General features: G+C 43.3%; 1 protein-coding gene across 1 annotated transcript in view; it reads left to right on the top strand.

Annotated features, from left to right (window-relative positions):
* The window catches only part of LOC109871711 (cadherin-2), an 83,669-nt gene that overhangs the window by 40,646 nt on the left and 28,703 nt on the right, over positions 1-14,320 (top strand). The window contains exon 3 of the mRNA XM_031806684.1: positions 6,054-6,274. Within this exon, the coding sequence (XP_031662544.1) occupies positions 6,054-6,274 (221 nt within the window). The remainder of the gene's footprint in view (positions 1-6,053; positions 6,275-14,320) is intronic.

Here is a 14,320-nt window from a genome sequence, read left to right on the forward strand (position 1 = left end):
TCTCCCGCTCTGTGAAGGAAATGGAGGTGACTGTAGGGCACTGGCGTGGAGTCAATCGTCTTACCTTGTTATTGTCCTCCCAATACATTCACTGTCAGACAAGTCCGCTGGCTCCCGGGAGAGCCAGTGGTCATGTGCTGGCGTGAGAGAAATGCTAAGTGTTAAGAGAAAGGAGAACAGGAGAGAACCTCATTTATGGAACAGGGCTGTTTTATTCCCTCAGGGCAAGGGGTCCGTTTAGCATATCCAGAGAGCCCATAGGTCAGTTTATCTGAGATTGAAAAGGACCTGCATGAGATATCGCTGCTAGCTGCTATGATAATGCTGCTTGTGCTGGTTGTGTCTCCGAGTGTGTTTGTGCCAGTGTGGGCGTGCATGGTAAAGAAAGGTGGTATCAATGCAATTTGGTAGTGTGTTTTCAGCCTTTAACTGAAGCCTCGGTTTCAGGAGGGTGCTACGTCTTCTGCAATAACACATCATTGTCGCGAGAGTTGGTCACCATAAGAAAGTATGGCTGCTGCCTATGGCGTAGCCCGTATGACTTTGATAGCCTTTTCCCTTTTCCACACGTTTAATTTGCAGAAAGACATTAGTGGGGCAAGTCGACGTTTCTCTGTTTGCGAATCATGTACATATTTTAACACATGGTTCTCTGTGACGTTTGAAGTTCTCTGCATTAGCAATACCGCTCCAAGCAGGGCCCCTGTCTGGCAAAGACCAGCCTTGTCATTCCAACATCCAGACATCAACTGTAAACTGTTTACTTTCCCTCAAGAGTTCCCTGCTACTCATCGCAAGGACATTGCTGTTCGAGCCTCATGTCCACAGAATGAATGGGTTTAAGATTCTTAAGATGGAAAAAAAGCTTTGACATAAAAAGCCAAAGGCTAACCAGCTAAAATGGCATATTACCCTTGAGGGTATAGACATCTATTCAGAGGAAAAGCTTAAACACCAAATGGGAACGAAGTACACAGGCATGCATACGTATGGGTAGTATCAAGCTATGATACTTCAAAAGCATCAGTATGGTGTTACTTTCACTTTTTATATAATAATTGGACAATTATAGGACAGAATATTGTGAAGGGCGCAATAGCAGAAAGTCCTAATTTCATGCTAAATGTTTCAGAAAAGAAATGTTTTGTGGCCTCAAACTTGATGCCAAATTGCCGTTTAATCATTTAGCCACTATTTCATTTTCCTGTAGAGTGTCTTTCTTAGCACTTTGATTTTAATTGAGGCACCGGCATGTGACCTAGCCAAGTCTCAGCTTAGCCACCATCTTGTAAACAATGGACATTCCGCTGAGCACAGTTCATTTAGAGCCTATGTGATATATGGCATTGTCTCATCTCCAGTGCAGCCATCTAGGCCCAGCGTTATGAGCATGAACTCGATTTGGTGATCTGTGTTCATGAAAATGCATTTGTATCAGTGGCATCCTGGCATTTGCCCGCTGGGATCATCTCTGGAGCATTCGCCGGGCTCTGCATTTCTGCCAGGCGACTGATGAAACACCTATGCTGAGTATTTTACGCCTGTCAGTGACATCACCAGCTGGAGATGAATGATGGTAATATCAGGACGAACTACATGACGAGGTGCTCAGTCTAATTTTTTTGTTGTGTGTGTTTTTTGTTGTTGTTGAATTTTACCCCTTTCCCCCCCCAATTTCGTGGTATCCAATTGTTTAATAGCTACTATCTTGTCTCATCGCTACAACTCCCTTACGCGCTTGGGAGAGACGAAGGTTGAAAGTCATGCGTCCTCCGATACACAACCCAACCAAGCCGCACTGCTTCTTAACACAGCGCTCATCCAATCCGGAAGCCAGCCGCCCCAATGTGTCGGAGGAAACACTTGGTTAGCGCGCACTGCGCCCGACCAGCCACAGAAGTCATTGGTGCGCGATGAGACAAGGATATCCCTACTGGTCAACCCCTCCCTAACCCGGGCGACGCTAGGCCAATTGTGCGTCGCCCCACGGACCTCCTGGTCGCGGCCGGTTACGACAGAGCCTGGGCGCGAACCCAGAGTCTCTGGTGGCACAGAGTCTCTGGTGGCACAGCTGGCGCTGCAGTACAGCGCCCTTAACCACTGCGCCACCCGGGAGGCCGCGAGGTAATCAGTCTTGCCACATTTACAGCACATTACAGGGACCAGCTTTTTACTAACTTAGTGCCACTATATTGGATTGGCAGACAGGCATAAAAAGGTAAAGACTATGAAACATTTTATGTACTGTCTCGACGTTAGGCTACGACAGGCGACCTCTTTATGTGCTCCCATTGTGAGGTAGGCTGCATGAGAATGAGATACTGTATTTTAGGTCTTTAAAAAAACTGCTGTCCCGTGTGACAGTTCTCTAGAACGCTGCAAATTAAGAAAATGTCTCTGTCTCTGTCTCTGTCTCTGTCTCTGTCTCTGTCTCTCTCTCTCTCTCTCTCTCTCTCTCTCTCTCTCTCTCTCTCTCTCTCCCCCCTCTATCTGCTCTCTGTAGTTGTGCTTGTCTGTTAGTGACACCAATGGATGGAGACAAAAGAGTGGCACTTTGGGGAGGTTAGCTGTTTTATTTTTTTGTGTTGCTAGTCAGCTGCGGGGGTTTCTATAAGCCTGTGAATGGGCTTGTTGAGTCGGAGGTAATTCTGTGCCCCGGCAAGGGGCATTAGTTGGACTGGCCTTTCTGCTGACTGGCCTGTGTTCTTCCCCCCTAACAGCAGCAGTATATACCCCTCTCTCTGCTGCATCGGCGTTTCTGTCCAAACCAAAGACCTTTATTTCCCTGGCCCTGTGGCCATGACGACATGTCTAATAGGGTGTGGTGCTGGTGGTGGTGGTGTCAGCAAGGATCTCTTTAAGTTTCTTTATACCTTGGGGAGATGATAAATCTAGATATAGATAAACTGGAACATCCAGGGTTAGTAAATGCTGCTCCTGTCTTCTATAGGCTATGGGAGTTTCGGGCTGATAAATGAATAGACACACGGTGGACATCCCCATTCATTATTATTGGAATTTGTGCTGCCTGCTGAGAATTTGCACAGCGATTGCCATGGCGCCTGGCTGCTGAAGGGCCTCCCAGAGGTGTTCACATGGCCAAATCTCAGACTGAGCTAGAGAACTGGAGCTCAGCATTCCAACAATGGGCCTCAGTGCCACAAAGGCTCACAGGGAAACCACTGCAATCAACTACAGGCTAACCCAGAGTTTCCAAAACTCGGTCCTCGGGGCCCAACGTTTTGGTTTTTGTCTTAGTAATACACAGCTTACTCAAATAATCAACTAATCATCAAGCTTTAGGGAGAAAAAATAAATGTGCACCCCTTGGGGTCCCCAGGACCGAGTTTGGGAAACACCGGGCTAACCCATGGTATTGCACACACCCAGACACACACTGTACATCCTCAAACACACAGGGAGCAACATTGTAGCCTTGTTTGTAATTAAATTGGGAGCGACCAACCAGGCTCAGCTCAGCAGCTAGCCAGGACTAGACCTATAAATGACCATTAAGATGAAGAAATATTAACACTAATCAGGTTCTTATCATCTCTTTGATACTATAGGCCACAACAAACAGAGTGTTTCGGCCAGCCAATCAATATACCTCATTAGCAATAGAGCGTGTGAATTAGATTGTATCCCCTCTCCCTTTAATGATACGGTCTCATCCACCCAGTAGACCTTTGAGAAGCTGTCATTGTGAGCTGAGCCGTTCTGACACTTCTCTCTGTATTCTGCCTATGTGTCTGAGCATCAGCCGGACTACTGCTGTTGAGTTGATTGCCTGAAGGCTTTGAATTTACAGACGGGTGGCTGGAAGGAAACACCTTCAGCTAACCAAGGTCATTTAGTGCTCTGAAGTCTGCTTTTCCAGGTTCAAAGACAAAAAAATGACTAATTGGATGAGGTTGCTTGAAAAACATCTCTGCAGTGTGCAGATGGTCAATATACAGGCCTGTGGTGTGTTTGGTTCCAGTATAGATTCTCCTCCCGTTGTATCTTGTATATCTTCATTACATAGAGTGTTTACTCTTTGCTTTTTCCCCCACAATGCCGAGCCACTCTCTGAGACACTTTTGTGTGCTTTTCATCAATATTTAGATGAATGGCAATTCCTCAGGAGCAGCAGACCAGTGTACCATGCTGTGGCTTTGTTGGCAGATGTGATGCTTTATCTGTCTAGCACAATGTAATGGGTTGCATCCAGGGCCCTTTCAACTGTTTCTCCCAACAGGGCTCAGTCCTTGTATAGTATTTATTAATTATAACCTTCTTTATTTTCTCTCTTCTCTTGACTTATCTGTAGGTCTCTCTCTCCTCTCCTCTGTTTTCAGGTTTTTTTAAATTACGTGAACATTATGTCCTTTAAAAAAAAAAAAGGCCTGTGTTTCTGTGTGCTTTTGGTGAGGACATGGAGGTTAATTCGGTAAGGCACACTCCACTGGACACCTTTGTGTCCACTGTGAAAATCAACAGTCTGACTAAGCAAATGTTTTTTCCCCTCTCTTTATGCTTTGCCCAATTTTCAGAATTTCACAATTCTTTGTCATTGGTAAAATTGCTCTATCTCCTGCTGTGGTGGTTTAGCCATTGTGCTTTATGTTCCGGAATAGAAAGGAACTGGTACATTTTGTGTATTATGTTGAGTGCCGGAAGCAAGCGAACACAAAAGGCTTTCTCTTTAGTTCAACTAGCACGACAGTGTTAATAATCTATGTCACAGATTATTAGTAGGTAGTGAATTTCTGTGTGTGTGTGTGTGTGTGTGTGTGTGTGTTTGTGCGAGTCTGCAAAATAAAAATAGTAGCTCCTATTTTAGCTTTTTTCACCAACATCCTTGCTCAGCACCCAGGCAATAGGGCCTGGGGTTAAACCTTAGCTCCTGTTCAGAGCCAGGGCTCAGCCTCTCTCCCTCCACATATAATGCACTACCTCACACTGCTGTGCCTCCAATGTAAAGACCCTCTGAAGTCACAGCTCTCTATAGCGCTCTCTGGTCCTTAAGGTTACACAAGAATGGGAGATTAGATACCCTTCTTCAATACCTAAAAAAAAAGTAATTCCACATCTGGTTTAATAATTCAAAATGGCATCGGCTCAGCCTCCACAATCTCTTTAGCTTGAAGGAGTTTCAGTATTATCTGTATACTGGGTTCTGTTCTCTATCACCGCTACAGAAAACGTGTGTGTGTGTGTGTGTGCAGGTGGGGTGTTTGAGATGCACTGTCACTCACTTGTAACATGAACCGATGTCAGACCACTGCCACTGAAGCGCTCTGGGACTGTGTACTAGAGCTCCCAGGAGCCATGTGTGTGTGTGTGTGTGTGTCACTGCAGCTGTGTGTGTACGTGTGTATGTGTACTCACTTATGAAATAAACATCACACACTTCTCACTCCCTGAGAGTTGGGATCGCTAGCCGACCACGGCGAAGCATCCGCGTTTGTCATTGGGGAGAAAGCTACTGTGCAACGACTTGAGCTGAAATATATAATAATGAAATCAATTATTATTATTTTATTTATTGAAGCTGATGCTTCTATTTACCCAGACCCAACACTTCATTTAGCCACAGTCTAATTAGCACATCAGTTTTAAAGTGCAATGTTTTGGTATTTTAGCTTTCTTTCTTTCTTTACTCCTTTTTTCCTGTTAATATTAAAACAAACAATCTTTACATTCAGTCATCGAACAGACTCCCATTTTAGCTTTCAAAGTTGTATTCAGCAAGTGCCCTTCAGGGGTGCACATCTCCCCTTTTGCTTTCCTTCCCTTTCTTTTTTTCTCTCTCTTTCTCCTTCTCTCTCTCTCTACCGCACCTGTTTAGAACAATACCTTTGTGGTGCAGCTTGACATAAATTATTTATGAGTTTTAGGAGGAATTGGAGAACCTTTGTGGACTATACCACACAGTCTGTGAGTGGTGTGGGAGTAGTCTGGATGTCCGTCTGTCTGTTTGAGTGTCTATTCGCTGTCTTTCTGTCGATCGCTCCCAGGTTGCCTCAGCTTCAATCTCATGTTCTGTTTCCCCTCTCCTTCTCTTACAGTGAAGTTTGTGAACTGCGGCCGAGGTGGACTGGTGCGGTTCGAGTGCAGTAACCCGTTCGACTTCCGGATAGAGGCTGACGGGGTCGTCTACGCCCTCAGGCCTTTGACCTTGTCTACCCTCCCTACAGTGCCCCTAGTTATCGTAGCCAGGGACGAGACCAATCAGCAGCAATGGCAGACCCAAGTGAGACTGACGCCCCCTGTAGGCCAGGACCAGCAGGTACGTCCAACACCTCCACATGCATCCTCTCTCCTACCCCCTCTCTCTCTAATAGTTGTTGTTTATTTGTGACTTTGAGTAGCATTGTGGAACGTGGAATGTTCCAATTCGGATTCCGCCGTTGCATCCAATTCCGCTTATTAGCCTCGTAGGAGCATAAACAGATGATTTGTTCCCTAAATTGTAGTAGATGTTCCGCGATACTGAATGGAGGCTCGTTATTTAAAACTTAATGTTTTGGTACAGTCCATACGTAGCTTGTTTTTGGTCGCAGGTTCAGGAACGGCTGAAGAATTGCAACATTTACCTGGAGTTAACTCTGCAAATAGCACTGCTGGGTGATATGAAAAGTCATAGTCAATCAATCAATAAAATAATAATGCTATTAGCAAAAATGTTTATCTTTAATTTACAATCCATAGAAACCATGAGAATAGAAAGGTTCAGAACTTCTGTGAAACATCACAGCACAGTTGTAATATATATGGCAAATAGAAATCAAAACTGGACGTTCTTGGCAGTGCATTCGAGAAGTATTCAGACCCCTTCCCTTTTTCCACATTTTGTTACGTTACAGCCTTATTCTAAAATTGATTAAATTACAAAAACTGAAATACCTTATTTACATTGCCTTGCAAAAGTGTTCATCCCCCTTGGCGTTTTTCCTATTTTGTTGCATTACAACCTGTAATTTAAATGGATTTTTATTTGGATTTCACGTAATGGACATACACAAAATAGTCCAAATTGGTGAAGTGAAAAAAAATTAAAAATAGCTTGTTGTAAAAAATAAAAATAAAAAAAAAAACGGTAAAGTGGTGCGTGCATATGTATTCACCCTCTTTGTTATGAAGGCCCTAAATAAGATCTGGTGCAACCAATTACCTTCAGAAGCCACATAATTAGTTAAATAAAGTCCACCTGTGTGCAACCTAATGATCTCAGTAAAAATACACCTGTCTGAAAGGTCCCAGAGTCTGCAACACCACTAAGCAAGGGGCACCACCAAGCAATCAGCACCATGAAGACCAAGGAGCTCTCCAAACAGATCAGGGACAAAGTTGTGGAGAAGTACAGATCAGGGTTGGGTTATAAAAAAAATATCCGAAACTTTGAACATCCCACGGAGCACCATTAAATCCATTATTAAAAAATTGAAAGAATATGGCACCACAACAAACCTGCTAAGAGAGTGCCGCCCACCAAAACTCATGGACCAGGCATGGAGGGCATTCATCACAAAGGCAACAAAGAGACCAAACATAACCCTGAATGAGCTGCAAAGCTCCACAGTGGAGATCGGAGTATCTGTCCATAGGACCACTTTAAGCCATACACTCCACAGAGCTGGGCTTTACGGAAGAGTGGCCAGAAAAAAGCCATTGCTTAAAGAAAAAAATAAGCGAACACATTTGGTGTTCGCCAAACAGCATGTGGGAAACTCCACGAACATATGGAAGACGGTACTCTGGTCAGATGAGACTAAAATGTAGCTTTTTGGCTATCAAGGAAAACGCTATGTCTGGCGCAAACCCAACACCTCCCATCACCCCGAGAACACCATCTCCACAGTGAAGCATGGTGGTGGCAGCAGCATGCTGTGGGGATGTTTTTCATTGTCAGGGACTGGGAACCTGGTCAGAATTGAAGGAGTGATGTTTCATGTGATGTTTCATGTTTCAGTCTTTCAGAGATTTGAGACTGGGATGTAGGTTCACCTTCCAGCAGGACAATGACTGCTAAAGCAACACTCGAGTGGTTTAAGGGGAAAGATTTAAATGTCTAGGAATGGCATAGTCAAAGCCCAGACCTCAATCCAATTGAGAATCTGTGGTATGACTTAAAGATTGCTGTACACAAGCAGAACCAATCCAACTTGAAGGAGCTGGAGCAGTTTTGCCCTGAAGAATGGGCAAAAATCCCAGTGGCTAGATGTGCCAAGCTTATAGAGACATACCCAAGAGACTTGCAGCTGTAATTGCTGTAAAAGGTGGCTCTACAAAGTATTGACTTTGGGAGGGGGGGGGTGAATAGTTATGCATAGTTGTCTTATTTCTCGTTCTTGAGCCCCGAGACAGGATTGTGTCAAATCATATATCTGGGGAAGGGCACCAAAAAATATTCTGCAGCATTGAAGGTCAACAAGAGCACAGTGCCTCCATCATTATTAAATGGAAGAAGTTTGGAACCACCAAAATTCTTCCAAGAGCTGGCCACCCAGGCAAACTGAGCAATCGGGGGAGAAGGGCCTTGGTCAGGCAGGTGACCAAGAACCCAATGGTCACTGACAGAGCTCCAGAGTTTCTATGTGGAGATGGGAGAACCTTCCAGAAGGACTACCATCTCTGCAGGACTCCACCAATTAGGACTTTATGGTAGAGTGGCCAGCCAGATGCCCCTCCTCAGTAAAAGGCACATGCCAGCCTGCTTGGAGTTTGCCAAATGCACCTAAAGAAGTCTTAGAACATGAGAAACAAGATTCTCTGGTCTGATGAAACCTAGATTGAACTCCTTGCCTGATTGTCAAGCATCATGTCTGGAGGAAACCTGGAAACATCCCTATGGTGGTGGTGGCAGCATCATGCTTTGGGGATGTTTTTCAACGACAGGGACTGGCAGTCTAGTCAGGATCGAGGGAAAGATGAATGGAGCAAAGTACAGACAGATCCTTGATGAAAACCTGCTCCAGAGCGCTCTGGACTTCAGACTGGGTGAAGGTTCACCTTCCAACTGGACAAACACCCAAAGCACACAGCCAAGACACCGCAGGAGTTGCTTCAGGACAAGTCTCTGAATGTCCTTGAGTAGCCCAGCCAGAGCCCGGACTGGAACCCGATCGAACATCTATGGAGAGACCTGAAAATAGCTGTGCAGCGACGCTAACGTAACAAAATGTGGAAAAAGTATGAATACTTTCTGATGGCACTGTATATATATTTAAAATAATGTATACTTCTGTTCAAAAGTTTTGGGTCACTTAGAAATGTCCTTGTTTTTGAAAGTAAATCATTTTTTTTGTCTAATAAAATAACATCAAATTTATCATAACTACAGTGTAGACATTGATAATGATATAAATTACAAATTGTAGCTGCCCCTCAGTAAAAGGGGCAGATTTTTCATGGAATATCTACATAGGTGTACAGAGGCCCATTATCAGCAACCATCACTCGTGTTCCAATGGCACGTTGTGTTAGCTAATCCAAGTTTATTATTTTAAAAGGCTAATTGATCATCAGAAAACCCTTTTGCAACTATGTTAGCACAGCTGAAAACTTTGTACTGATTAAAAAAGCTATAAAACTGGCCTTCTTTAGACTAGTTGAGTATCTGTAGCAAGCGCAGGTATATCTCTCTGGTCACCCCCAAAACCAATTCTTACTTTGGGTGCCTCTCCTTCCAGTTCTCTGCTGCCATTGACTGGAACGAACTACAAAAATCTCTGAAACTGGAAACACTTATCTCCCTCACTAGCTTTAAGCACCAGCTGTCAGAGCAGCTCACAGATTACTGCATCTGTACATAGCCTATCTATAAGTTAGCCCAAACAACTACCTCTTTCCCTACTGTATTTATTTATTTTGCTCCTTTGCACTCCATTGTTTCTACTTTGCACATTCTTCCACTGGAAATCTACCATTCCAGTGTTTTATTTGCTATATTGTATTTACTTTGCCACCATGGCCTTTTTTTTTTGCCTTTACCTCCCTTATCTCACCTCATTTGCTCACATCGTATATAGACGTATTTTCTCTACTGTATTATTGACTGTATGTTTGTTTTACTCCATGTTTATCTCTGTGTTGTTGTATGTGTCGAACTGCTTTGCTTTTTCTTGGCCAGGTCGCAATTGTAAATGAGAACTTGTTCTCAACTTGCCTACCTGGTTAAATAAAGGTGAAATAAATAAAAATAAAAAAAATCTGGAGCATCAGCATTTGTGGGTTGGATTACAGGCTCGTCACTCTATTCTTGTTCTGAGATTTGAAGGCTATTCCATGCGAGACATTGTCAAGAAACTGAAGATGGTACAAAGCTGTGTACTACTCCCATCACAGAACAGCGTAAACTGGCTCTAACCAGAATAGAAAGAGGAGTGGGAGGCCCCGGTGCACAACTGAGCAAGAGAACAAGTCAATTAGAGTGTCTAGTTTGTGAAACAGACGCCTCACAAGTCCTCAACTGGCAGCTTCATTAAATTGTACCTGTAAAACAACAGTCTCAACATCAACAGTGGAAGCGACTCCGGGATGCTGGTGCTCTGGGTAGAGTTGCAAAAAAAAGCCATATCTCAGACTGGCCAATAAAAATAAAAGATTACGATGGGCAAAAGAACACAGACACTGGACAGAGGAACTCTACTAGAAGGCCAGCATCACGGAGTCGCCTCTTCACTGTTGACGTTGAGACTGGTGTTTTACGGGTACCTTTAAGTGTTCACTTAATGGGGAGCACAAACATATACTCAGCCTGATCAGTGGGTAGCAGCGCTGCACACAACTGAATACCTCCTCATAAAGTCTGATTTCAATCAGCCTTTTTGTTGCGGGTTATGGAGGTATGTTCATCATCCAACCAGAGGGGATCACTAGTGGTGATTCAAACAACAGACAACATCTGTCTCTAGGCTTTAAAGAGCCGCCGCTCAGTCAGTGTTCCGCTGGGCTTGACAGATATTGCTAAATCTTGACCATGTGCTCATCAGTCAACATTGTGATTTGTGATTGGCTGTAGATGAGAATGGCCATGTGATGTGGTGATGTAATGAGAGAGAGAGAGAGAGAGAGAGAGAGACTCATACTCAGTATTCGATTATGTGTTCCTGTTCAATTGAACGGCCATAATCTGTGACAGTTTTTCTTTCTCACTTTGTGGAATGGTGTTAATTGGCAAGACAGCACACTCTCATTTAAGCTCTTTGGGAGGCTTGCTCTCTCTCTTCCAGCCTTTTCTCTGTAGCTCGTTCTCAGCCCTTTCTCTCTCTTTCAACCCAATTTGCACCGGTGTGAGTGAGCTGTTTTAGGTTGAATTATTGAAGTCAGCGTTGTCTGATCTTACGTTGTGGACTTTCATTGTTAATGAATGCCTCTAAGTACAGTACAATGAGCCTCTTTGTTCAACAAAGACACAGCCTGAAAATACATTGTCTCTTCCTCCAGTCATATACAGGACAAATTAGTTACCCAAGCAGTACATTTCAAAAGCACCTCTCCGAAACCACTGCATAAAAGGCACTTGCCTTTTATAAGCCTCCAGATTAAAACCGTTGACAGTTATGTCTAGTTAGTATGAGTGCAGCAGTGGAGGTTTAAAATTCTACAGGGGATGATTTAGTGATAGTTTTGAAAACAGCATCGTTAGCTGCTGACGCTCATTTACCATTGTGACTCCTGCAGGTATGTGATTCTAATGACATCATTAGTCACCCGTGTCGGTCATTTAAAGAGAAATGCACACATGTTCAGGGCAGATAAACAAGGGGCTTGGCCACAGTTGTTTTTAAATAGAAATAAGCCGACCCAAATGGGTAAGCACGTGCTTTTTTTAGGAGGGTGGGTCTAGTCTAGACTAATTGACAATTGATGTCAATGTCAGTGCTGTGTGTCAATGTGATTGACTTAACTGTATTGACAGTGGTGGCTTTGGACTTGATGACATGGTAGTAACCAAATCTTTGATTGACTTCAGAGCCCTCCACTATATATCTCACCAGTTTATTGGGCCGTGTGTGGTTATCTGGTTATCAGCAATGGCTGTCATGAATCATCATCATGCGATCCATAATCACATCAGCAATTAGATGCTATATTAGCGAGCGCTGCGAACGCATCGGCATCGGGGAATGTTTTAGCACTAGAACCGCTGGGCCTTGACGAATCCCCTTCAAGCTAACTAGCTGTAATTCTGACTGAAACATTCTAACAGTGTAATTAATACACTTCAAATATACTATCACTAAAATATTTATTTGGTTGTGTTCATGAAGGTAGGTGTTAGGTAACATAAAAAAATATATTTTTCTCTCCCATTTCAAATAACAAAATAGCATTTTCATTAGTTTATATTACTCTAGGCTGGAGTGCCTTTGTTACAATTTATGAAACAGAAAACATTTGTTCCTCGTTTCAGGAAACTAGGCGTATATCGCGCACATCACTACTTCACAGGAGCGCCATTTGAATGTAAACATACTTATTTTTCTTTAAATAAATTCTGGAACATGTGCCTTAATAACAAAGTTATATGCCATCTGTAAATAGAAATACACCTAGAAAAATGACAGTAACCTTCCCGCTAGCCATGATTGGCTGAGATAATGAGTGGGCTGGACATGCCGAGAGATGAGTTCAGATTGGTCTGCCATGTAGCACCTTCCGTCTATAATATGAGCTGGTCAGTATGTGTAGGTAATCCATTCTAATGCTGCTTTAAAAAAAATATATATATCAGGTCGTAGAACTGCAGAAGTGTTGCTCCCCACTTTCTGGAGGACCAAGTTTATAAAATCAGTGGAATTAGAGTATAATAATTAAGGAGATTTGGAAAATTCTGCCGTTTGATTGCAAATATGCAGACAGAGTCGAAAAGGGAACACACAAGGCTGTTGTATATTACATCTTCAAACTAAGGGCAACCATGGCATTTGTGACAGAGAGGGAGAAGCGTCTATCCATATATACAGGTAAGGGAGTCTAGCTAGCTACATGTAGGCCTCCATTGTAACTGTTCTTAACTGACTTGCCTAGTTAAAATAAAGGTAACAGCTAACATTGGACCTTTGGTTAGCTACCTGCAGATTCACACAAGGTTGGGATTATGGTTCATTGTTTAGCTGAGGTTCCGAATCAGAAGAATAATAGAGATGTCATGATTTGATTTCTTCCCCAAGATTTTGAGATTATAATTATAATATACCAATAGAATAGAATGGCCCACCCTGTTATTCATTCAGAATAAGTTATTATGCATGATCCTCTTCCCCTCGCTCTGCAACTCACCCATGCTCCCCCTTTCGACCCCATCATACTTTATTTAATGTCGTTTTGGTTTAGTTTAGGTTCCGTTTTAGAAGCAATTATCGGGGTGATTATCAACTGGCCTCTGCAACTTCCATGTCGGATGAATGAGCAGCGCAGGTCCTACTGGTGGGAGAAGGAGGGGAAAATGGGAAAAACATTCCAATTATGACATGCCCTGCTAAAAACGTCTATGACTCCAGTTCTGTTTGTGTTATTTCGATTCTAACAGCGGCAGTGGGTTAAATAGACTTATTTTAGGAAGGGTCGAGGACGGATGGGCGCATGACTTTAAAAATCATGCCCCCATCAGAGTAATAAAATGAATAAAGTCATGAGCTGTCAAAATGACTGTTTTGCTGGTCCTAGTGTTAATCAATTGGCTCGTTAACATCAAAGTGACCTCCCTTGCTAAGACCATCCACATCAACAAAAGAGTCTAGGCCTTAGAGAGGGTGATTTTGTACTTGTCTATAACAACACAAACACACATACACACACAGTCAGAGGATGGAGGTAGACTCCAACAAGGTGCAGAGAGACATGCCGTACACTCCAGAGATAGATAGATGTGTGTTGGGGCTAAGGCTTCTAAGCAAACCTTCCACACCATTCATCATTCCAGACGCCAGGTCACAAATAATTACCGCTCTCACTTTCTCCTCCAGTTTAATAGGGTAATAGATATTTCTGAAGCATGTTCCCCGCTATCTGTCCGCTTGCCTCTCTGCATTTCAAATGTGTGAAAGCAGCATAATCGGATTTCAAACATGATTAGTGGAGACGCTCCAACAGCTCCGTAGATCGTCAGGGAGGGGTGGCATGCGTGCCGAGGCGGCATAAGATGGGGCTCGTTTTGTAAGGCAAAACAGTCATTAATTTTGTTGTTTGCACAGAGAACTTTCTGCTAGTTTCAGTACTTGGGATACTGTGCAACGAATTGGCGATCAGTAATTACAGACGGAGGAGAGAGTAAATAAAGGACTTTCTGAGGCATGACTGTTCTGCAGCAGGGAAATTGCATCTGTCA

This window comes from Oncorhynchus kisutch, linkage group LG27 (assembly GCF_002021735.2).
Source record: "Oncorhynchus kisutch isolate 150728-3 linkage group LG27, Okis_V2, whole genome shotgun sequence".
Lineage (NCBI taxonomy): Eukaryota > Metazoa > Chordata > Actinopteri > Salmoniformes > Salmonidae > Oncorhynchus > Oncorhynchus kisutch.